This window comes from Trypanosoma brucei, chromosome 4 (assembly GCF_000002445.2).
Source record: "Trypanosoma brucei brucei TREU927 chromosome 4, complete sequence".
NCBI classification, from domain to species: Eukaryota; Euglenozoa; class Kinetoplastea; order Trypanosomatida; family Trypanosomatidae; genus Trypanosoma; species Trypanosoma brucei.
In genome coordinates, this window is record NC_007277.1 from 335,010 (window position 1) to 356,308 (window position 21,299).

The following is a 21,299-nucleotide window of genomic DNA, read 5'->3' on the forward strand; positions in this document are numbered from 1 at the left end:
TGTTATATTCCTGTGGGCACACGCCTCTCTCCATCCGTCTCCACAGTCCTTGCCCTCCCCTCCCTGTCCGGAACAAACCCCCACTTCATTTTCCAGTACTCCGCATCCTCTTGCGAAGCCGCGGCGCGAGTGCTATATGCAATAGTCACGGCACTACCAGCAGGAATGGTTTGACGAGCAACTAAATGCGCACAAGGTTGTGTTTTGTCGTACCACCGTCCCCCAATACTGCCCTCACTATGGCACTCGGGGTGCGTTAAATGTATCATCGCGTTGGGTTCGTAGTCGTGTAGGGAAAAGTCAATCAATGGATACATCGTGAGGCCCCCGTCATCGTCACGAAGGGCGCGGGCGAGGGCCATTGATAAGCCCCATGATGTGGACTTTGAAGCAAAATGGGGCAAGCTTTGCTCCATGCGCCGCCGAAGGTAATCTATGCGAATCCAATCGGCACGCTGTGACGCCGTTACAAGTTTACTCTTCGATATAAAGGGAGCATTAGGGACCCCCTTCACATGTAATGCATTTCCCATATACATGGCATCCAGTTCGTTTTGCAGTGGTTCATTCACCGCAAATTGGTCCGTGGCGTCACTGTTGTACACATCGTGCAAAAACTCAAGATAGAGTCGGTGGAAGCTACTTGGATTATGAAGCTCGCGGGTCAGTGTTCCCGCCAGCTCCTCGAGTGGCCCCCATCGAGCTGCAATATTCCTCTCATCATCACTTCCTTGCGTAAAAGCTGAGATGGAAAGTGAAACGGGAACGGAGATGAGGGCTGCACCGGACTTAATGGGGCGTTGGGCGACCAAACAACAACCTCGGTTCCGATGGGGATGCAACCGCAGTGCGCAGTGAAATGCACCGCCCTTGCGTGCGACCCACCGTGTGAGGGAATAGGCTGCTGGAACCCTCATTGAAGCAAGGCGCGGCCATATATCTCTATATGTACTACGGTTGGCACAGATGTATCGTTGTGGTTTCGTGTCTAACCACACAAACTTCATCCTTTACTGCAGTTCTTAATGCAACGTGTCATCACCCTAATAATTAAGGGAATAATTTACACACATATATTTTTTTTTAAAAAGAAAGAAGATGCGGAGAAGAATTAAAGGTAAGAAGAGAAAAAGCAATCCAGAGTGGGGGACAAACGCGGTCCATACGCCGCCTTCCAGGCAGAAAGAAGAGCATGCCGTCACCTCTCCTCATAGCTTTCAAATTTGTCATTTTATATTCTTTCGTAACTCCCAGCGAATGGAATACGTAGTTTAAAGCTTAGTGTTAACCTTAGCGTGGTTCACCCCTGATAAATCTTTGAAATAGACCATCCTCCTTCCTTCTCCAAGAGTTTTGCATGCGGCCGTATAAATAGTAAAAAAAAAAAAGAAGTAAGACTTAGTCTCTTTCTTAGGCGCACGCATGTTTCCGGGCTTCTGGGAAGTCTGCTTCTTCTGTTTATTTGCTCTACAGTTTCCCCTTCTTCCATGCTCTTCTTCCCTTTTTGTTATCCCACTTTCTCTCCATCTCTTCTTTTCTTTTTTCATATTCTATTGGTAGACGTAATCCTCTGCGTTCTCGTGGAGCATCTGCGCCGAGGCCTTTGCGTCCTTGAAAAGGCCATCAACTAAAGTCACATCCTCCACTTCAATGGTGGATCGCCCGTTGGTTTCTGCGATAATAAGCGCTGGTGTCAACAGCTGCGCGACGTAACGAAGTGACGTCCGGTCGCCGATTTGACCGAGAAGCTCCAAAGCCGCATCCGATACGCTGACACCTTCCACTCGCGCGCGAATGTCCACAATGGCCACCACCTCCTCAATGCTGTAATTGCTGGTGCGCACTATCAGCAACCGGTCGAGAAGATCAGTCGGGATGCCGTGCGGGGAGCGCACATCCGTCCCTCTGATGCGGCAACTGCCCCTGTTGGTGGCAAATATTACCACAGGAGCCAGAGTGGATTCCAGGGCCTTATTTAGAAATGTAAAACACTCTATGTCTAACATATGGACCTCGTCAATGAACAAAACGCCGGGGACCAACTCAGCAACGCCTTGGTCAATGTATTTGTTCACAACTTTGTTTATTTCATGCCGGAGTTTCTCCGTTATTTCTGTTTTCTTTTGTTTCATGAGGCTATTCACAATGGAAAGTGCGTCTTGACCCTGGTTTGGTTTAGCATTGGCTGCGTCGAGATCGTGAAGCGTTACGTCTTGTATAATCTCCTTCTTTTTGTGAACATCGCCCTTAGGAAGCGGAACATACTCATCAGCCTCGAGGTCGTGGTCCCCAATATAGGCATCCGATCGGCCCACGCGCTTGACGGCGCCTGTGCTACTCTCAATGTAGATGACGTCACCAACCGCCACTTTCTCCTTCTCTAGGCTTTCGTAGATTGCGGCATCAAGCTTCAACTGCTTGGAGCCCTTGACCGATTTGAGCGTCACAATGACGTGTGAGATGGACTTTCCATACCCTCCAAGCGGGTTATCCGTTTCCTCTGCACGCAGTTCCGTCACCTCACCTTCGTACACCTCCTTCTGCTCCTTGATACGCAGTCCAATCGCCCGGCGGAAGTTTTCCATGAGAACCTCCGTCTTCTTCACCTCCGCGCTGTACACTTCACTACCAACCATCGGGCAGAATGGAACTTTTGGCCCGAGTTCTTTTGCCACACCCAACGCCAGTGCCGTCTTTCCGGTTCCCGGGGGCCCTGCAAAGAGCAGAGCACGACCCGCCATTTTCTTCGTTCGTGTCAGCTCCACCACAATGCCAGCGGCCTCACGGGCTTTAACTTGTCCGACAAATCCATCTGCAGTCGGCTTTGCTACGCCGTCGGCATCAAGTCCGAGCCCCTTCACATGGCTGTGAGCTGCTACACGTTCCTTCTTTGTGGTGGATATAACCTCCTCAATTTTGATTCCAGACATGGACGACGTGCTTCACACTTTCTTCCCCCTTATGTGTCTTTCAACCTATCTTACTTGTTTCCCCCAGGTACAAATCGATGCAGATGCAAGTCGTAGCGTGGTGCGACGGGGGATGGGGTGGGGAAATGGAGCGAAGAGAAGTGAAATTTTGAAAAGGTTGGAAAGAAAAAAAAATCAATAAACAAGAACACACAAAAGTTTGTACATCGGTGTGGCCGGGTGACATCTGGGAGCAACACGGGATGAAAAATGAGGATGATCTGACACGTATGTGCAAACCACGAAGCGCGCTCTCATGGTGACGGCGTTTCGTGCTCCTCGTCTCAATGACGCGTTTCTCCTTAGTTGGGGGTTAGGGGGTGACAGGGGGAAGGTGGAGAAAAACTGCGCTCACAAAAAAAATTCACTTACCAACCGTCTTTAGCACGAGAGGTTTCTTCAACTTCTTTCTGGATGTGACGAAGCTGCGCCGCCGCTGGATGGGTTTCTGAAGCTGTCGCCTCAATGATGGCACGAGCCTCTTTTACCAAGGCTCTTGCCTTTTTCATGTTTCCAACGCGTGCACAGCCCAACGCGCACTTGGCGGCTGCAGTTCCGAGAGTGATATGGTTTCCTTCGTAGCGCTGCCGTGCAATTTCAAGGGCCTCACAGTAGGAAGCGGCTTGGTTTTCCTTCTCGCCTAAATCACCATATGTATCGCCGAGTGCAGTGTAAGTTTTCACGAGAAATGTGTGTTGGCTGCCAAACGCCCGTTTTTGCACATCGATAGCTTTTTCAAGCAGTTCCTTTCGTCGAAAGTGGTCTCCATTGGCTCCACACGCACTCGCCAGCTCCACCAGCGTAACTGCTAGTTGTGGGTTCATCCCCCCCAGTCTTGTCTCCTGTATGTCGTATGCCTGCTGCGCAAGCTGTAGGCGCTGAAATGAGTTGCCGTTCGCTCCGTGCGCGCGGGCCAATGTGAGCATAGCGACAGTGGTTTGTATGTGGTTTGCGCCACAGTGCCGACGGATAATTTTGTCGGCCCGTTCAGCCACCTGCAGCTGTGCCTCGTGTTTACCAAGATAACCGTGCGCCTCCGCAAGCAACAGGAGAACCCGTCCCACTTTGGGGTGATCTGCGTTAAACTTCCGCTCGTGAAGTGCGAGGGAGCGCTGCAAAAGATCTTCCATTTCCTGGTATTGCCCCATCTCCTCTTGTGCACTGGCCATGTTGTAGAGGACCATGCCGTACTGTGGGTGGTCATCACCGTAAACATGTGCCACCATGTCCCGCGAGCGCTCCAGCAGCTTCAGTTTCCTAGCATGGTCCCCAGTCTCCCCGTATGCACAGGCTAAGTTGTTCAGACAGTTCATCAATGTCGTAGAATTCCCACCACCACCACCGTCATTTGCGGTTAGCACCGCCTCCCATGCACTGATTGCCTTGCGGAAATCCCCTTTCTCAAAAAACTCCATCCCTGACTTGTGCAGCTCCTCCAACTGGCCGTTAGATACATGAGTGGGCGGAATTTTACAACGACGGATGGCAGCCGCACCGCGATGGTCGCCAGTCCCCACGCGTTCCACCATCGTGACGCACCTGCCGAGGGACATGAAGCGCCTCATGTTTCAATACACCCCAGTCACTCTAAGCAAGTAATGAAAAGGAAGAAAACAGGTTTCCCTGGAATGGAAACGTAAGGTTAATTAACATCATCCACTCGTCTAGAGATGTGGCAAGTAGGCCATGCGCGGGCTGCTGGGCCCGCATCGCGACTTGTGCCGTCCCGCCCCCTTCTTATTGCCTCTAACTCTCTACATTCCCCACTTCTGTAACGTACTGGTGATGGGCGTTGCAATATTGTCGACGGTAGTGCGAGTACCGTAGCCCCAGTGAAGGCCATATAGAGGGGAAACCCCTCCCCACACTCTATCCATTTAGATTTATAAGTAAAAAAATATAAATATATACACGTTCCTGAGCCTGCTCCGCACATCTGCGGTGTCTCATTTGACTTCATCTGATTCTGCTGCTGTTGTGTCGAGTGACGTAGTGCAGCACTCAGATGGCATCTCCTCCCTATCTACAAATGTATGCGCGACTTTTGCATTCCTTTCGCAAGCATCTGCCAGCCGACGACGCAGGGAACCAACGCACTGTACACCATCCATCCGACAGTCTACGATACGTTGATTGCACTTAACGAGTTTGAGGAGCGCATCCACGCCGAAGGAACCAAATGGATTCCCCGACACATCAATGACTTTTATCCGCGGAAGTCTGCACAACGCCTCACACAACAAGTGAATGAGAGTTGTCGTGAGTCGCTCCTCCCGCAAATTAATACGCTCTAGCCAGGTACAGAGAGGGAGCGTAAGGAGAACAGGCAACAAAGCTCGCTGACTTAAGTACGACTTATGCAAATCCAATGACACCTTCGTCATGTCCTCGGTGAATGCCTGAAATGTAGCGTTTGGCCGCTCCCCGCTCACCTTGCACAGGTAAAGGTACTTTTTATTTGGGGTTGTAATGACATCATCATCCGCTCTAGACAGCGCCTCGCGAAGCGCAGCGCAGCGCCTGCTAACCTCTGTCACATCATCGTAAGGGGTTGTCGACATGGTTACTTCCACATGGAGTGACCTGTACGTTGTATAGGGGGAGGGAGGAGAAGGAGATTAAAAAAAAAAAGAAGCAGAGAATGAGAGTGAGAAGGTGTGTTGGCGAAACCTGAAAGGAGGTAAGTATATTTTAGATATACCACACCCACACGACCGATGAGTGTGAAAGTGTTCAAAAGTAAGAAGAGGGTAGTTGGAAGGAAGCAAAGCGGAAGCAGGCGAAGACACGCAACAGCGCCAGGACCCTTTACCCGTGAAAATATCATGTTCCCTGTGAGGAACATGCATCAACACACGCACAGAGGAAACAAACGCAAGATTGCCGCAGTGTCCTTCCTCCTTTTCTCCTCTCTCGTGTCCACATTTGTTTTAAGTACTTCTTTCTTTTTCTCTTCCGGACACGGAGCAGGTCCCTCTTTTGCTTTTTTTCTTCTTCAAACATTCTCATGTCCAACATTTCTCTCTTTTTTTATTCCCCTCATTGTCTCTTTGACCCTCTGCTCTTGCCTTTCGGGGTCACATATATATATATATATATTCTCTGTTCCTCCACACAGTTTAACGTACATCTTTCCTTTCCCTAGTGTTGCCTATTCCCTCTCAACATATCGTCACTCATCACTCTCCTTTTCTTGTTGTGTCTTATACTCTTTTTGTTTTGATATTTTTCCTTTTTTTAAAAAATTTGTCATTTTTCTTTTTTGTCTTTAATTACAAGGGGATGGGGAAAACTAGTAATAATAACCGAAAAAAATGAAAAAAAAATGCTTCGAAAGCTTCATTCCTTCTCACGACTATCTTCCCACCTCTTTCTGAATAACTAAGTACAATAATGAAATGATGATCGCGGTGGTATGTACGGTCCATCCGCTGTCACTTCGCTCTCCTTCCCGTTCTATCCTCTTTCCCCCTTTTGTTTGCATTCATTTGTCCTCCCGCGCGCAAGGAGTAGCGCAACTGCTGAGAAAGCCTTTGCACATTTACACGCATACATACATAACACATAACTGACATGCGGGTGAAAGAAAAGCATAGAAGGGATGAGCTAAAGAAGAAGAGAGAGAGAGCTCCGCTCCCTCCTGCTCCTCCTCCTTTCATAAGCATGCACCACATCAGCAACCGCCGTCCTTAATGTCAACCTTCGCCGCCTCAATGACGCCGAGTTCACCTGGCAAGGGGAGAACTTCACCGTGGATCACAGGCACAGAGACGAGGGAACCAACAGACCGACCGGCACGACGCTCCAGGACGTCCGCATAGAAGGGAAGAATGTTCCCGAGGCCGTACCAATCCTCCAGCATCTGTCGTTTGAAGGGGCGGAGTGCGTTGAGGGCCTGGTGGGAGATGCACAACACACGGCGTTCCCCATTACCATGAGCGATTGCGACCTCGCGGGCATTGCCGCAGAAGGCACGAAGCTCGCTCTCATCGAGGTTGATGACCTTCGAGTAATTGTTCTCCAAGTGCTCATAGAAGGCTTCCTGGTCCTTTTCCGAAGGGAAGCGAAGGAATTCAAGGCCCCATGCGCAAATACCCTTTCCACACCACCCAACGAGGCTGGTGTATGGGATAACATCCTCGCCGATGACTCTCCCGTTCTCCTTCGACCGGTGAGGAAGCACAGCCGTAAAAACGAAGCGCTTCTCGTTGGGGATGTTCAGGTTCTCAGGAGCACAAATGATGCTGAGCACTTGCTCGCTGCTGCGACCAGAAAGAGCCATATACACAAACTCGCCGTTATATGAGTAGCACGCCGCGGCCTGCCCCTCGAGGTACACGTGTTTCTTCTGCAGTTCCACCAAGTCGACAACCTCAATCCCGCAATTATCCTCGGGCTGGTTCGCGGCTTTCTCGACCTTCTTGAGGATCTGCTGCTTGGGAATTTCTTCCCGCCGAGAGAAGGTCATGGGATAGAGGATAAGCAAGCGGCGGGTGATCCTGCCGTAGTCGTCAGTGAAGTGATGTATTGACATGGAGTCACCGACAAAGAGTGCCATCGACTTGTTCTCAAACAAGGCCCGGTTGAAGCGGGGCTCACCTCCCATCGTGATGTACAAGGTTTTGACGCCAGCATCCTCCTCCAACCGCTTTTGCAATTCCTTCTGAAGGTTGACAACCATAATGTTGTCTTGGGACGATTGATTGTGGCTTACAGCTGCGGTCGTCATCAGCTTGTTGTCCGTGGACTTGTTGTCCGTGTTGAAGAACGTAGCCTGAACGAACAGAGCAGTCGACATGTTAGCTGTACTTTTTTTAGTTTTTTGTGTACAAAAAAAAACGATTCCTTGTGTACTCAATACAGATCTGAAAATGTAGACTTACGTATCGTATGCGGAAACACCGACTTCTCTGCTCTTAGATCCCTTTTTTTCCTCTCTATTAAAAAACCTATTCTTATTTGATTTGAATGGTGGTGCAGCTAATGTCAAGCTTCCCTCAAGGAAGGGAATGGGAAGGAAGGGAAGGGGGAACAGAATCGGGTATAAAAAACAGGCGCACGCACGCATACACAGATGGAGATACCACACACACACACACACACATTCTCAGGAGCTACAGGGGTAAGCAGCGACGGGACATGATGCCGTGCCGAGTAGGAGCATGCGCATGCACTTGCAGGGGGAAAGGACCGCAACGGATAAAAAAGGGCACGCTCTTCGCTCCACAAAGCAACATATGTCCCCGACAAACCGTAACCCACACCTTCTTCCCTGGTCACACGGCACACGGAACGCGTCACTCAAAACTCTTTTGTCATAGACACGAGATTACCCTCCTGCTCTGGTGATAATCCTAATGACGCCTCAGTGCCACGGATCTCTCTGAAAAAGGGCGGAACAAATGGTACCGCAACGCGGTCCACTTCCCAGGCCGAGAACATAATCGTGCAAGCAGTTAACAGCGTCTCCCGCGGTGAGCCCGACAACTTGGTTCCACTAGTTGTTGCAACCTGCTTTACACACAGTGCAAGTTCAGCCAGTATCTGTGGTGCCTTGGGGTCACATACACCGCGCTCAACGATTGTTTGAGCGAGGAAAGCCACAGCATTCACCGGGTCCATGTGCTCGGGTATTAATGATTCGGCTGGCAAATTGCTTTGCATGGAGCCCATATCCAAAGTTTCTTCTGGAGGCCCAATGTCAACATTGGGATAGTTCTTCTGCATCCGTATCCGTTCCTCCAGCTCGGAAGCCGGGGGTTTTCCGAGGATGCGGACCCGGTACGCCGCTCGCCTTTCATCTTTGTAAACCTCAAAGGGAGTACTCTCCCAGCGAGTGTTCCAGTGGGCTACCGCCTCTGCAGCAATGTTGGGGTCGTAGCCGAACTGGCGTTGAACCGCTGCAAGGGCAGACGGGTCTGGTTTCGATAGTGCATCTTCCTCCGTAGTGCTCTTTCGGCCCTTTTTGTACTGCGGCTTCTCCCTAACGCAGTTTGAGCATCGGCGCTGAAAATGCCGGTTGATAGCACCACATGACGAGCATTTCCAGTCTCCCAGGCGACATTCTGGGGGGAGCGTCCCTTCCTCACCCGGCGGGTGGTACAACTTGCAGTCATCCCCCCAGAAGCAACGGCCCTGGAGATAGTCCATGCACGGCTGTCCGTGATCGTTCAGTCCGTCTTCATCCTCTAGAGCCAACTCCTCCTCTTTCCACTGCCTCTCTTCCTCCTCCTTCTGCTTCAGAACCTCCTCTGGATGAGCCAAGGCCCAAAGACGGTCCTTCTTCGCCAGCCATATCGCATCCACAACATGCCGTGGGAACACACCCTCCCAGTGCTCTACGAGGCTTTCGTACTTGGGACCAAGCAAAGGGTCCTCATAAGGGATGTAATCCCGGCCTATATCAAGAATGTACTTACTTGCCGTGTAGCCGTACTTGTCACGGTCTTCTTTGCAAAGCTTGTCCAGCACGTACCAACAGGTTAGCTGTTTGCTCCCTGTCCATGACTTGATGTGCCGAAAGAGGGTCCCAACCACGAGTTCAAATGCCATTTCATTATTACCAACTTCGCGAGCAAGCTGTGTGCACTCACTCACTGTCTTCTTTCCCGGTTTCTCAACCGCCCTAAGTCTGGCACAGAAAAGCGCAAACCGACGAAGCGTATCGCGGTCAATCGATGGCGGATCTCGGAAGTACTCTTCGCCACCACCGAACATCTCACCTTCTCGCAAAGGAAAGAAGAATGAGGGGTAATTTTTTGAAGGAAAAAAGGTAAGGTACGAGCCATGGGCAGGTGCACATCACAGCAAGGAAGGGACATAACGAGTGGGGAAACTAGCTTCGCTTGGCTGCACGTCCGTGCGACCAGATCAGTCAAATGGAGCAGGTGAATTGGTGATGACCACACACATGTTTTGCTCCAACCGTTTGGGCGATTGGACTTGGGGATACCATCCAAGGACATATATATAAAACGCGTACAGGATGATGAGCAAAGGGTAGCGTTTCCTATGATCATCAACGTGAAGAAGATAATCAAGGGACTGGGGGGGTGGGTGGGTAAAAGAAGGATGCAGCGTTAGGGGGTAAACATTGTCGGAAACGGAGGGAAGGAGGAAACCACACTTCCCCTTCCCTTTCCTTCTCCACACATCACCGCTCGTCTGATCCCCACTCCACGTGCAACCCTCCATCTGTACCGTTTTCTATCTCGAGGCGGATAGAAGCAACTCCCGCCGCTCGTTACGAAGCGCCTGCACAACGGCCTGCAGGTGTTCACATTTCTTCTTATAGTCATTCAAAGTCGACTCCAAGCACTCCTCGCGTAGGACCATGAGACCAAGCCTCTTCTTCAAATCACAAATTTCTCTGTCACGGTGCTGGACGGTTACGGCCTCCTCGTTGGCTCGTTGTTCCAGTGCAATGATTCGGTCAACGAGACGCAGTCGGTCCTCCGTGAGTGCGGCGACGGCGACGCGTGCGTCCAAACGGGCCGCAGCACACTGATCTCGTGTAACTGTGCCACAGCCGGGTGCCATTTCTGTCGTTTGCGTCGTCTTGTCAGACACACTATGCGGCTGCGTCGGCAAAAATTTGTTTACACTTGGCGTCGTTATTGGGAGCGACAGTCGTTGAACAACGTTCGGAGTCTTGTCGGTTTGCAGTGTATATGACCCATCACCCGCGCAGTCCAATGATTGCTTTCCGCTAGAGGTGAGACCGTCTGCCTCGGCCGTCATCACCTCATCAGGTTGTAGTTGTTGTGGCCCTTTTTCTCGGGTGCTGGGTTCGGAAACGCAATTTTTGTGTGCCCCCGCGTATGCCTGTTGAGGTACAGGATCGCCGAAAGGCTCTTCTATGGTTGTTGGACTCTTCTCTAAACGGCACCGCGCTGCATTTTCTCGGATGCGCAGCCGCCGGCACCAGTGGTTGCACACACTGTGCATGGTTCTTGAGCGATAGTAATTCTCAGCATACGTTATGTTGTTCATTTCATACGCGCGGTGCCTCCAGCGCATAAGTAGGGATCTGAGTTGGAAGTACCTTGGCAAGTAACGGGAGCGTGCACGCTCCAACCAGACCCTAAAAAGCACTCGCTTCCGCTCCGTGCGTGGGAGCAACTCTAGTGTCGTACATATTGAATGTGGCGTTGGACATGTGGTTGTAATGAGATTCGTTAACCTCTCTCGCACAAACTTGGAACACAGCATATTATTATATTTGTGCTTCGCTTTTGAGTTCCAACAGCGCAGCACGCGCTTCTTTACGTGCCTATTAATCAGAAAAGCGTCCTCATCATCCACCGCGGTTTCCTCCTTCCACGGTGAAGGATGAGGTGAGGGAGCCTTCTGGGGAAGCGGCATCGCAGAAGACGATAAACCCACATCCCTCTCCCCTTGCGATGCTGTCTGGGCCTCAGTCGGAGTCTTCACAGTTCCTTCACTTTTTTCACTTAGTGGGCGTGGAGAAACATCCCGCGCCTCACTCCCCCGTTTTATCAGTTCCTTCTTCCTGCAGCTGGACATGACAGTTTCGGCCCGGCGGAGGATGGGTGAGATACAGGTCAGTGAAACCTCTTCATCATTAGCGTCCCCAACAACCAGGCCACCGGACGTAAATATTTCGTTGGGCGCCAACATGATCTCCACAAGTTCCTCCTGCAAGGAACTACTTTGGCCCTTCGTTCCTTTGCTTGGTGTATTTGCCGATTGGTATGACAACGCGGGAGACCTTTCCTCTGACATCCCATCTTCACATCCTACACGATGTTGCCGTTGCTTGTGAAGCCTCCAATTATCAACCTTCGCTACTTGCATGAACCACAGTTTGTTCAAATGATCCACATCTACAACACTCAGTTCCTCACCAAGTGCATGCGCGATGTCAAGCAGCAACCCGCATATTCGATGGTCAAGGGATGTTGTGGCCCGTCGGAACACATCCTTTGACCAGTCCTTACAAAACGTGGTGAGTACCGCGTGCTGAGGGTGGTGAAGGACCAACGCATTGATGTCCCCCTGCGAATGGTTTGGCGACTGTGCCAAGAGGGAGGAGTCCGACCTGCAGAGGGAGTCGGAACCGACGCCGGTGTCATGGTTGTTAATATCGCATAACCGACATCGGCCGCTCATAAGGCGACGCACAAAGTGCGATGCGGCGCTGACATCGACAAGGGCCAGTAGCTGCGTTGAACATCGTGTGACGACATTTTCAACAGTCATGTTCACCGTGATGTCCTGTACAACAACACCCCTACGGCGAAGTTCATGGTGTAGATCAATCCGTTTCTTAGCCTCGATAAGGAAGGCCACAAAGCGCATACGTTGGACAAGCTCCCCCATAGTCACTTTCTCACGCTGAAGACACTGAGCGGCCCTCTCCACTTCCACGGCCGTAACGGGCCGCGTGTCCAGCTTTCGCAGACGGCAGTTCTTGGGCTGGAGGCTTTCGGGCCACGAGCAGATGCGCAACATATGGGCACGATAATGCGGAAGCTGCGTAACTGGATTGAATTCTAATGAGAGAAACTGGAGCAACGGCAACAGCGAGAGCCCCTCGCAGTCTTCTATGCGCTGCACTCTGTTTCCGAGAAGCGAGAGCCGCACCACGCTCTTGAACTGAACAAGTCCGATGGTGGTTGTAATCCTATTTCTGGAAAGAAGCACTGTGTGAAGTGACACAGCAATGGCCGCGTTCATCCCTGCTCCCTGCACACCCACACGGCCACACCCCTTTGCAGCTGCACGCGCCCCTTGCGGGAGAAGCTCCGTAATTGCGTGCTGCACGGGAGATGGAAGTGGTTCCTTCAGCAAAAGGGAAAGGAAAACCATATCAATGTCCACCTCAGTGATATTCTGCGAAACGCAGCTGAGCCGCTGGAGAGTGGAATCTATGACCTCGGGATTGAGCTGCACATAGCGGGAAAGGCGCATGTTGATGGAAGACTTCCTTTCTGCCTTCGCTGCGGGAGGCCACGCGTCGTGCGCACGTATGGATGTGCTCCCTTTTCCCCTGGATCGATCTCCACTTCCAATGCGGCGCAATCTCTGCTTTCCCCACGGTGAAGTACAGACCTCCGTACGGTGAGGATAAAATCCTCCTTTAGCTATCACACCACAAGCGGTGAGAGTGTGCGTGTGTGGAGATATAACATAACGGAGAGAAAAGATGAGAGTACAATGCGGAAAATGATGTTTCTGCGGTCGCCAACAAAAGTCCCCGCACTTAGAGCTTAAGCGTTAGATTGACATTTTCTCCCACACCTTTACGTTGGATTGGCAACATAATATATCACTCTTTTATGACAATAGAAAACGGCACAGTTCAGTACCACTAAAAAGAAACATGCCTCTTTGTAATGGTTATTTTTTGAGGTGAGGCGAGCAGAGGAGTGTTAGTGGGAAAAATTCAACCACGTAGCGACAATCTTAAGGAATCACTGCAACGTAACAGGAACACCATAGAGGGACCCATGCATCCAGTTTGTTTTTCCAGTCCTTTCTTTCCCTTCCGATGTTGGGTGTTTGACGTCCCCCTTTAGCTCCACCACTTTTTTTTTTGACCCCTTTCCTGCACCAAAGCCTCCCCACCCCCATTTCCTCCTTCCCTTCCGCCGTGGTAAGAGCTAAGTGAAGGGAAATAATATGGAATGAAGAGTTCCACGGGTCCGCGCAGCGATAACCGGCACCGCACCACCCACCACCGGCGGTTTCATTGCACAGAAACAAATCTCTCCGCATTCGGACACAGACAACGAATACGTTCCGATCACAGTTCCACTCAGCGGCGCGCTGATTATACGTAAGCACCGTGTTAATTTACTACCCGTGCTCATTCTATGCTTCCGTCACATTTATCATTGTCGTGGGAAATAAGACAAAGGGCACGGCCCCCTTACATTATGGTAACGTTCCCAGGGTCAGATGAAACCCAAAACGCCAGATGCCCCACACGTATGATGTGTGCAAGCCAATGCTTCACTCCCCCTTTTCTTCCTCTCTTATTTTTTGTTTGTTTCAAAGGTAAAGATCGCGAGCACAGGGCGACCTTATCACACTTTCTCCTTCGCATCCTCCCTTACATTTTGAGATTGTTCGCTGCTGACTGGGGTGTGTACGGTTGACGACACCTTTCCCCTTCCGTCTCATATTAATTTTGTCGCATTATTTTTTTTCGTTTGTTTGTTTCGACTTGCTCTTTTCTTTTATTCAGTTATCCCCACTCTCCAACGAACATACGTCACTGCAACGGCGTGTTATTATTTTGCTATGATGTTGACAAGCGGGGCGTCCTCGTCGTTTTCGTCTCCCGAAGCAGCCCCAGCTCCGTTCTTTCCTCTGGACCCGCGTTTTGAGCCACCCCGTTTCTTTTGCTTCTTCTTCTTGCCGCTTGCTTTCTTGCCTGTTTTCGCGGCTGATTTTTTGCTTCGGGTTTTTTTCTTCTTTGTACCACTCGCCTTCTTAGTGCTGCGCTTGGCACCACCCGACTTTTTGCTTTTTCCATTCGCCGTCTTCTTTCCACTCTTGTTCTTTGTACTGGATGCGCTCCCTGTCAAAGCAGTTGGGATGACCCGCTTCTTAACGAACTCCTCATATGCCTGTATTTCCTCCGGTGTGCCATAGGTATTGAGCCACTGGTATTGAACCTCATCTTGCTCCTTGAAGAATTGTGTCGCTGCCTCCTCTACGGAGCCGTTCTCGCTCACGCTTTGGGCGCGCCTGAGGGTATCGATGGTCCTCTTTATGTCTTCTAATTTGTACTTGATCGATTGAACGGACACGTGGAAAGTCTTGGGGATGGAGCGCTGATGGTTACAGAGCTTAGCGACTTCCGTATTTGCCTTGTTGAAATAGACGAGTTTGTCCGAAAGGGAGGCCTTCGGGTCCACTGGCTTTTCCCTAAACCACTCATCCAATGTGATGGAAGCGTTGTAGGTACGGAACACCTTTGCAGACAGGTCCTTCAGAAAGCTCTTCAGGTAGTTGTTTAGGGTCGTGGGTGTCACTTTTCTGAAAATTTCGCTGTCCGTTCTTTTTATGAAACTCCCCAGAAGCTTGTAAACTTCTGGCAGGACGGTGACCTCATTCACGTACCGGATGGAGTCTTTACCCAGAAAGTCAAAACGCACCACATTATCTGGCCTTAACTCGATGTGCTCCTTGCGAAGGGAGCAACAACCCACAGTATCCGCTTCCTCTTCGCCCTTTTCATGACCTACACGCAACGCCAATTTATCGATAAAGTATGTTGCTACAGCACGCTGCCTCTCCATCTCATCCGTCGACGAAAAATCCTTCGTATAGGATTCCCGTATATCATCAATGTGATTTTTCAGCTCGCGCGCTGTCTCGAATTTGGCATAATCCGACTGACCTTTCAGAGTTGAAGACGGCGCAAGCATCACATACTTGCACTGACCAATGGTGGGTTCGTACCACATCGCCAACCACGTCACATTCTGATCGTGCACAACCCCCTTCCACTTGTGCCCCGCTGGTGCTTGGGGAATCGGGGCTTCTTTGCCTATATTTAACACGACATCCTCGGGAAGTATACGTTTCTTCAGTTTCCCTCGCATTGGGTGCTCTCCACGTCCACGGAATAAACCGGGTGGCTCCACGCGGAAGTTGGCCACCTGCTCCTTCTTGCCATTCCATATACACCATTTATACGGCTCCGCCTCCTCGTCAGCAATACGTTTCAGTTCCTTTTTCTCTTCTCTTGTGCGACTCTTGCGCTTCTCCACCTCCCTCTGATGCCATTCATATATAGCACTGAAATCACATAACTCGAGGCAGCGAATGGGATGCTTCCGTTTATCGAGTATCTCCCTCCAGCTCTGAAAAAAGTTCCTACGGAACACTTCGTTGCGGTAATAGTCGTGCTCTCGTAGGACAGCGAACATTGTCGCCACCTCTTCCTCCTCTGGGGTCATCTCAAACTTTTGCTGATTGTAAAGAATAGGAATGCCATGCGGAACATATGCCGGGGGAAATAACACACCGTTGTGCAACAGTGTGTCCCACCGCTTTTCCCCCTTTTTTGTTGTTGTCAGAGTCCCCTGCGTCCACCATTCAGTTTCCCCATCGTTTCCACCCCCCTCCTCGTTTGCCAGCAAAGCCGCCTTATTTTCATCGCCTTCTCTTTTCACAGCCCCTTTTGCGGGCCCCATCCCCGCGGCAACCATCTCCAGCTCATTTTCTTCTTCCTTTATGACAACTTTCTTGATCTTTTTCTCCGTCATATCTTCTTTCTTAACTACAACTCTCTTCCCATTAACCTCTTCATCTTTTACGGCAACCTTCTTTCCCTTCCCTTCACCACTCTTCGGCTTCTGTGCCTTACCCATCACACCGAAAGGGGGAGAGATATTATGGCCACTGTGTTTTTCTCTTTATTTCTGTGTGTCTGCACCTATCCCCACGGCAAGTTGCGTCGCAGGTGGCAGCGTAAAAACACTAACGTGTGACTTCAAAGGAAAAAAAAAAGCGACAGAGCTACCAGCCGAGTGGAAAGTGGTAGACGGAAATGGGAATGATTAAAGAGTATGATAGAGGCAGCACCTTACAAAAAAAAAAAAAGAAGCGTATAACACACAAAGGCACAACGTCGCCCGGTCTAATCCCAGCCGCCAGCGCACACCGCAGAGCCCCCGACGAGAGCACGTCTCCTGAGCTAATCCCTTTTCCTCCTTCCACCAAAGAGACCGAAGGGAAACTAAGATGTTATTATTATTATTATTATTATTTTTTAACTCATGTACTTAATGTGCTCCAGTTTGAACAACAACAACAACAACAATTCCTCCTCTCCCAACCCTCTACAGGAAACCTTCAGTGTACGATTTTGAGGGAGCGTGGATAGCAGAAGAGAAAAATAAAATGGTCCGTTCCAGAGTGCTTGGAGATGATACAAGTCAACTTGCGAGTGACGGAACCACAGTCAATTCAGGCAACCATCAGATGTCACCAGTTTTTCCCCATACTCTCTGTCTATGCGCCCTCGTCAATGGGAGCCGGTTCAGCACCGTGAATCATACCACAGTCACACCAGCCCTGGTCAACAGGAATTGGGAAGAGAGTCAGGTATACTCGCTTCAGGACGGTCTTCAACCGCTCCACCTCGGTGGATGAGTAACTTGACTTTGTGTTTCCCTGCAGGTCAATTTCAATACAGCCCGTAATGGTGGCGTGTTGTCCATCCTCTAACTCCACGGTGCACACCCCGGTGCCAAGGTTTGTGACAACAGATGGGTAGAACTGTGACATCATGTGGTGAAAGCATTTTAGTCGAAAAAGACGATCATTTCCACAAACGTCCACCGGAAGCGCATCTGCGCTGCTTGCTGCATGTTCTTGTTGCATGAGCTTAATGAGAGCAATGCAAGTGACATCCGCAAGGAGGTCGTTGTGATGGCTCGAGGTCCAATTCACCGTGACTGTCGTCTGAGATCTCGTGCTCTGCTGAACATCAACCCAAACGTCTTTGGAAACCGTAATCTGCGTTGCATTTCCCGCACACTCCTGCTCCTGACCACCTCCTATGGCATTGGCTGCATCCCCTCCTTCCTGCTTCTGCTGTTCATGCGGGGTTACGTCACTGAACATTTGACTCTGCGCGAAGTACCGCTTCAGCATTTCGAGCACTTCGTGCGGAGACTTGTACCTTGGAAGCGGCAGAACTATGGCCTGTTGGATTTGCGCCACGTCCAGATCCGTGAAGTGCGGAATATCGGTTGGATGCACAACGCTATATGTGTGATGTCCGGACATTAGTAACACCCCGCTAATGAATTCGCCATCGCGAGGTGGGTTACGGGCCAACGTACCTAATACCTTGGCTGTTCGTTGCACACTAAAGGGTATACGAATGGCTTCTTGGTTTTTGGTGGCGTATACCTGCACCCCGCGGTCGGCAAAGTCTTGTTGGAGTTTGTTTTTCAGTTGCCCCATTGCCCCAACGTTGCCATGTACAAGAATGACATGTTTTGTCTTGGGTAGAGCTTGGATGAAGTCGCGTGTCTGTCTGCCATCGGAGTGAGCGGAGAAGGAGACGGATTGAATTGTTCTCATACGGAGAGGCAGGACCTTTCCGTCTGGCTTGGTGATTTCCCTTGGTTTTGAGAGAATGTCCTTGGCGATGGTCCCGTCAACGCAATAGCCAGCAACAATAATGCCATTCCGTTTGTCACCGCACCACCTTTCAAACAGTTCAAGTGATATACCCGACTGTAGCATACCAGGAGAAGCCAACACAACGCATGGCCCGGTGTCTTCGAAGGAGCGAGTGTCGAGAAGTGACTGAATATACTTAAACACGAAAGGGTTTCGGTGATTTTCGTGTTGCTTCTTCACTCGGTCATTCATAGCACTGACAAATGTCTGGTACAGCTTCATGCATCGCTGGGCTAGCGAAGATGCGTAGTAGATGGGTATGTGTTGCAACTCCTTGTGTGCTTCCCAATATTCTTCAAGTATGAGAAGAAGTTCTTGCGCGCGGCCCAGAGCAAATACTGGTACCAAACATCGTCCACCCCCCTTCACGACATCGTGCACCCACGTCGTAAACAGGGATTCCCGCTCTTCACGTGACTCCAGTTCGCGTATACCATTTGTACTCTCTGCAATGAGAATATCGGGCGAGTACGGTGGAACTTCAGCTCCCAGAAGGTGACGGTCGGGAACACGTGAGAAGTCACCTGTATATAATAGTTTCATCCCCGCAATATCAACCATGAAAAGTGCAGCCCCAAGAACGTGACCGGCATTGAAAGGCTGGAAATGAATACCGTTCACTGTCACCTCTTCGTGGTATTCCACTGTTTCAATCTTTTCAATGGTACTTTGCAGCCACTCGTTGTTCACAATGTCCTCGGCACTTGCACCAATGCGCAGGAAATCGTTCATCACCATTTTATAGAAAGCTTTTGTTGCGCTCGTCATGAAGATGCGCCCCCTGAAGGAAGTCTGCTCGCAAAAGTACGGCAGTGCTCCACAGTGATCGAGGTGAAAGTGAGTGATGAGCACAAGGTCAATTTCGTCACAGCGGATGCTGTCAAAAAATGGAAGAGAATCTAATCCGCTCTTCGCCGGGTGGTTCCCGCAGTCCAGCATAACGGAGCGGCCCTTGTAGCGGACAACCACACACGAACGGCCGACTTCCCCGCCGCTGCCGATCGGTAGAATCTCCACCTCGTCTGTGGATGGCGGCGCGGCGGCCGGTTGAGGTCCCGCTGCAAGATGGCGTGGGGAGGAGCTGTCAAGCACATGTACGCCGGGTGCGCTGTACGCCGCGTGTGAAAACATGTCCGCTACCGCGTATCTCAGAAGCTAAGCGTTACTACGTGCACTAATGGAAAAACAACAATGTCAACAATGAAGTAGCGAAAGCGACGATAGTGAAGGAACTTGGGCACCCCGATGGAGAGGGTCATATTGACAAAGTCATATATATATATAGAGAGAGAGGTAGTGGAGTAATGAAGAAGAGTTGAATGCCATGGTGCACAAGTTGAGTGTCTTTTCACGGGTTTGCACCCTCGCGCGAAGATGTATGGAATTCGCACCAATTCTGTTGCGTCAGCTTCAGCGTTTCGCCTCTACCCCGTGTCGTTCCGCTTGGTGGAAGTGTAAATGGCGCGTTGTACAGCCATTGATGCGTACGGTTTCCCCTGGAATTCCTCTAAAACACACCTCTTCAGCGACAGAAGTGCGTTAACCTTTTTCTCGATGGTGACGGTTGACGGAACCGTGCACGCACGTAAATGCAACGGTGCTTTTGTTTCCATGCTAGTCACCTTCATGTAGACATCATCTGCTACAACACAACTTCGAAGCCTCCTTGCCCCATTTCTGGCCTGAGCGACGGTGTCGCAGTAATTAGATGTCGCAATCGCGGACTGTTCCCCAGTTTGATTCGCCGTTCTTTGAACCGATAATATCATATCCAGGGACCTTTCTGTGTATTCATGACCGACGTAAATTAGGACATCGTCCGTGTGTATAATATCACCGGTTGCGGGGTGCACCCATGTGCGATTATTGTTGAAAATGTCCACAGTTTCGAGTGTTTCATCGACTGATGTAGCCTCAAAGAGGGCACCGCAACCCCCACAAAATACGCAGTCACCTGTGAAGAGTGCAAGCCGCTGCGGCTCACCTTCCTTTGGTAGCGCGTCTCCAACCAAAAACATAACGGACCCGCCGGTGTGGCCCGGGGTCGACAGCACCACGACTTTGGCACCACCACCTGCAACAACCAGCTCATCACTACCCTTAATTAATTTATTGCAGGCGTGCGGCCTGTCCACCTCTGAGCCGTAGATGTTAAGCTCCGGGGAGAGTAGCGCGCGGCACCTCTCACTACTGCATTGTGACAGGGCACGCATCTCCATGTTTCCACCGGCGTGGTCCCAATGCTTGTGGGTGGTGAGGATGTCTGTTATCATAAAATCAATTTGCGTGAGGTTCCGCACAACTTCCAGCATATTAAGTACAAGCGTTGGATCAGCAGGATCAACTACGGCGCACCGCTTCGTTTTGCAACTCAGAATAAAGTAGGCGTAATTATCCAGTAGCACTGGCACCGGCATAACAAACACACCGTCATAGCATCCTTCCCGGCACTTCTCCCCAAGATGCTTCAGGTCCACCGTCCCGCCACCCCGCGTATGAAACTCGGAACCTTCCAACACATGAGGAGGGAAGGGACATCGGGTGATGATGTTCCCGCTAAGACACCGCACGCCGTGGCGGTAGTCCGAATGCGGGACAGAGTAACGTTTGTGTATGAGGAATCGCAGCCACCTATAACCAACGAGCTCAGAACAGTAAAGATTGTACAAACACACGAAGAGATTCAACCTGAACCAAACAGGGGGGAAGTACGCGTTGGCTGGTATGAGTCCCAGCAAGCAAGTTGCAGCGGTGCCGATGACAAGTTGCGTAGCGCTCGCAATAGACGTAACGTAGAGAAAAATAGTGACCGCAACCATGAGAGACGGCCCGACGAACTGCTTCACGCTTTCCATCATTGCCGGAGACTAAGCGGAGAGTTGGCACCTTCCCCCTTACTACTACTACGTTTAACTGCGGGTGCTTATCAAAGAACAAACTGTGAGTGCGGGAGGCGTGTGAATAACCAACTGGCAAAGGTCCAGTCGTGCATTCATGTTGTTCCCCCCTCTCTTTTTGCTGTCGATAAGGGCAATTCTTCCGCCCACCGACCACTAATACTCAAAGGCAGCGCCTCCGCCTCATCTGCGGGTCATTACAACTGTGCCACTGACCACTGGAACGTTCATCGGTCGTATAGCATTATGCTCGAGATAA

General features: G+C 50.6%; 10 protein-coding genes across 10 annotated transcripts, besides 6 other annotated features; all 10 read right to left on the reverse strand.

The window, feature by feature from the left end:
• Nucleotides 1-21,299: part of a sequence feature (sequence corresponds to BAC RPCI93-2L9) that runs on past both edges of the window.
• On the reverse strand, nt 3-1,007 carry Tb927.4.1260 (hypothetical protein, conserved; the record flags this gene model as incomplete). The annotated part of the gene is made up of 1 exon (XM_839183.1): nt 3-1,007. One exon carries the CDS (start codon nt 1,005-1,007, stop codon nt 3-5), a length of 1,005 nt encoding a protein of 334 aa, XP_844276.1.
• Nucleotides 1,445-1,552: a sequence feature (CT-rich).
• On the reverse strand, nt 1,551-2,930 carry Tb927.4.1270 (RuvB-like DNA helicase, putative; the record flags this gene model as incomplete). The annotated part of the gene is made up of 1 exon (XM_839184.1): nt 1,551-2,930. One exon carries the CDS (start codon nt 2,928-2,930, stop codon nt 1,551-1,553), a length of 1,380 nt encoding a protein of 459 aa, XP_844277.1.
• Tb927.4.1280 (hypothetical protein, conserved) lies at nt 3,338-4,534 on the reverse strand (the record flags this gene model as incomplete). Its single annotated transcript, XM_839185.1, has 1 exon — nt 3,338-4,534. One exon carries the CDS (start codon nt 4,532-4,534, stop codon nt 3,338-3,340), a length of 1,197 nt encoding a protein of 398 aa, XP_844278.1.
• Nucleotides 4,851-4,879: a sequence feature (AT_rich).
• Nucleotides 4,916-5,530, reverse strand: Tb927.4.1290 (hypothetical protein, conserved; the record flags this gene model as incomplete). Its single annotated transcript, XM_839186.1, has 1 exon — nt 4,916-5,530. One exon carries the CDS (start codon nt 5,528-5,530, stop codon nt 4,916-4,918), a length of 615 nt encoding a protein of 204 aa, XP_844279.1.
• Tb927.4.1300 (hypothetical protein, conserved) lies at nt 6,643-7,767 on the reverse strand (the record flags this gene model as incomplete). The annotated part of the gene is made up of 1 exon (XM_839187.1): nt 6,643-7,767. One exon carries the CDS (start codon nt 7,765-7,767, stop codon nt 6,643-6,645), a length of 1,125 nt encoding a protein of 374 aa, XP_844280.1.
• Nucleotides 8,054-8,073: a microsatellite.
• On the reverse strand, nt 8,271-9,686 carry Tb927.4.1310 (hypothetical protein, conserved; the record flags this gene model as incomplete). Its single annotated transcript, XM_839188.1, has 1 exon — nt 8,271-9,686. One exon carries the CDS (start codon nt 9,684-9,686, stop codon nt 8,271-8,273), a length of 1,416 nt encoding a protein of 471 aa, XP_844281.1.
• Tb927.4.1320 (hypothetical protein, conserved) lies at nt 10,176-12,902 on the reverse strand (the record flags this gene model as incomplete). Its single annotated transcript, XM_839189.1, has 1 exon — nt 10,176-12,902. The coding sequence occupies one exon, from the start codon at nt 12,900-12,902 to the stop codon at nt 10,176-10,178; it is 2,727 nt and encodes a 908-aa protein (XP_844282.1).
• Nucleotides 14,228-16,213, reverse strand: Tb927.4.1330 (DNA topoisomerase IB, large subunit; the record flags this gene model as incomplete). Its single annotated transcript, XM_839190.1, has 1 exon — nt 14,228-16,213. The coding sequence occupies one exon, from the start codon at nt 16,211-16,213 to the stop codon at nt 14,228-14,230; it is 1,986 nt and encodes a 661-aa protein (XP_844283.1).
• Nucleotides 16,695-16,717: a microsatellite.
• Nucleotides 16,751-16,770: a microsatellite.
• On the reverse strand, nt 16,962-19,274 carry Tb927.4.1340 (cleavage and polyadenylation specificity factor subunit, putative; the record flags this gene model as incomplete). The annotated part of the gene is made up of 1 exon (XM_839191.1): nt 16,962-19,274. One exon carries the CDS (start codon nt 19,272-19,274, stop codon nt 16,962-16,964), a length of 2,313 nt encoding a protein of 770 aa, XP_844284.1.
• On the reverse strand, nt 19,568-20,962 carry Tb927.4.1350 (hydroxyacylglutathione hydrolase, putative; the record flags this gene model as incomplete). The annotated part of the gene is made up of 1 exon (XM_839192.1): nt 19,568-20,962. One exon carries the CDS (start codon nt 20,960-20,962, stop codon nt 19,568-19,570), a length of 1,395 nt encoding a protein of 464 aa, XP_844285.1.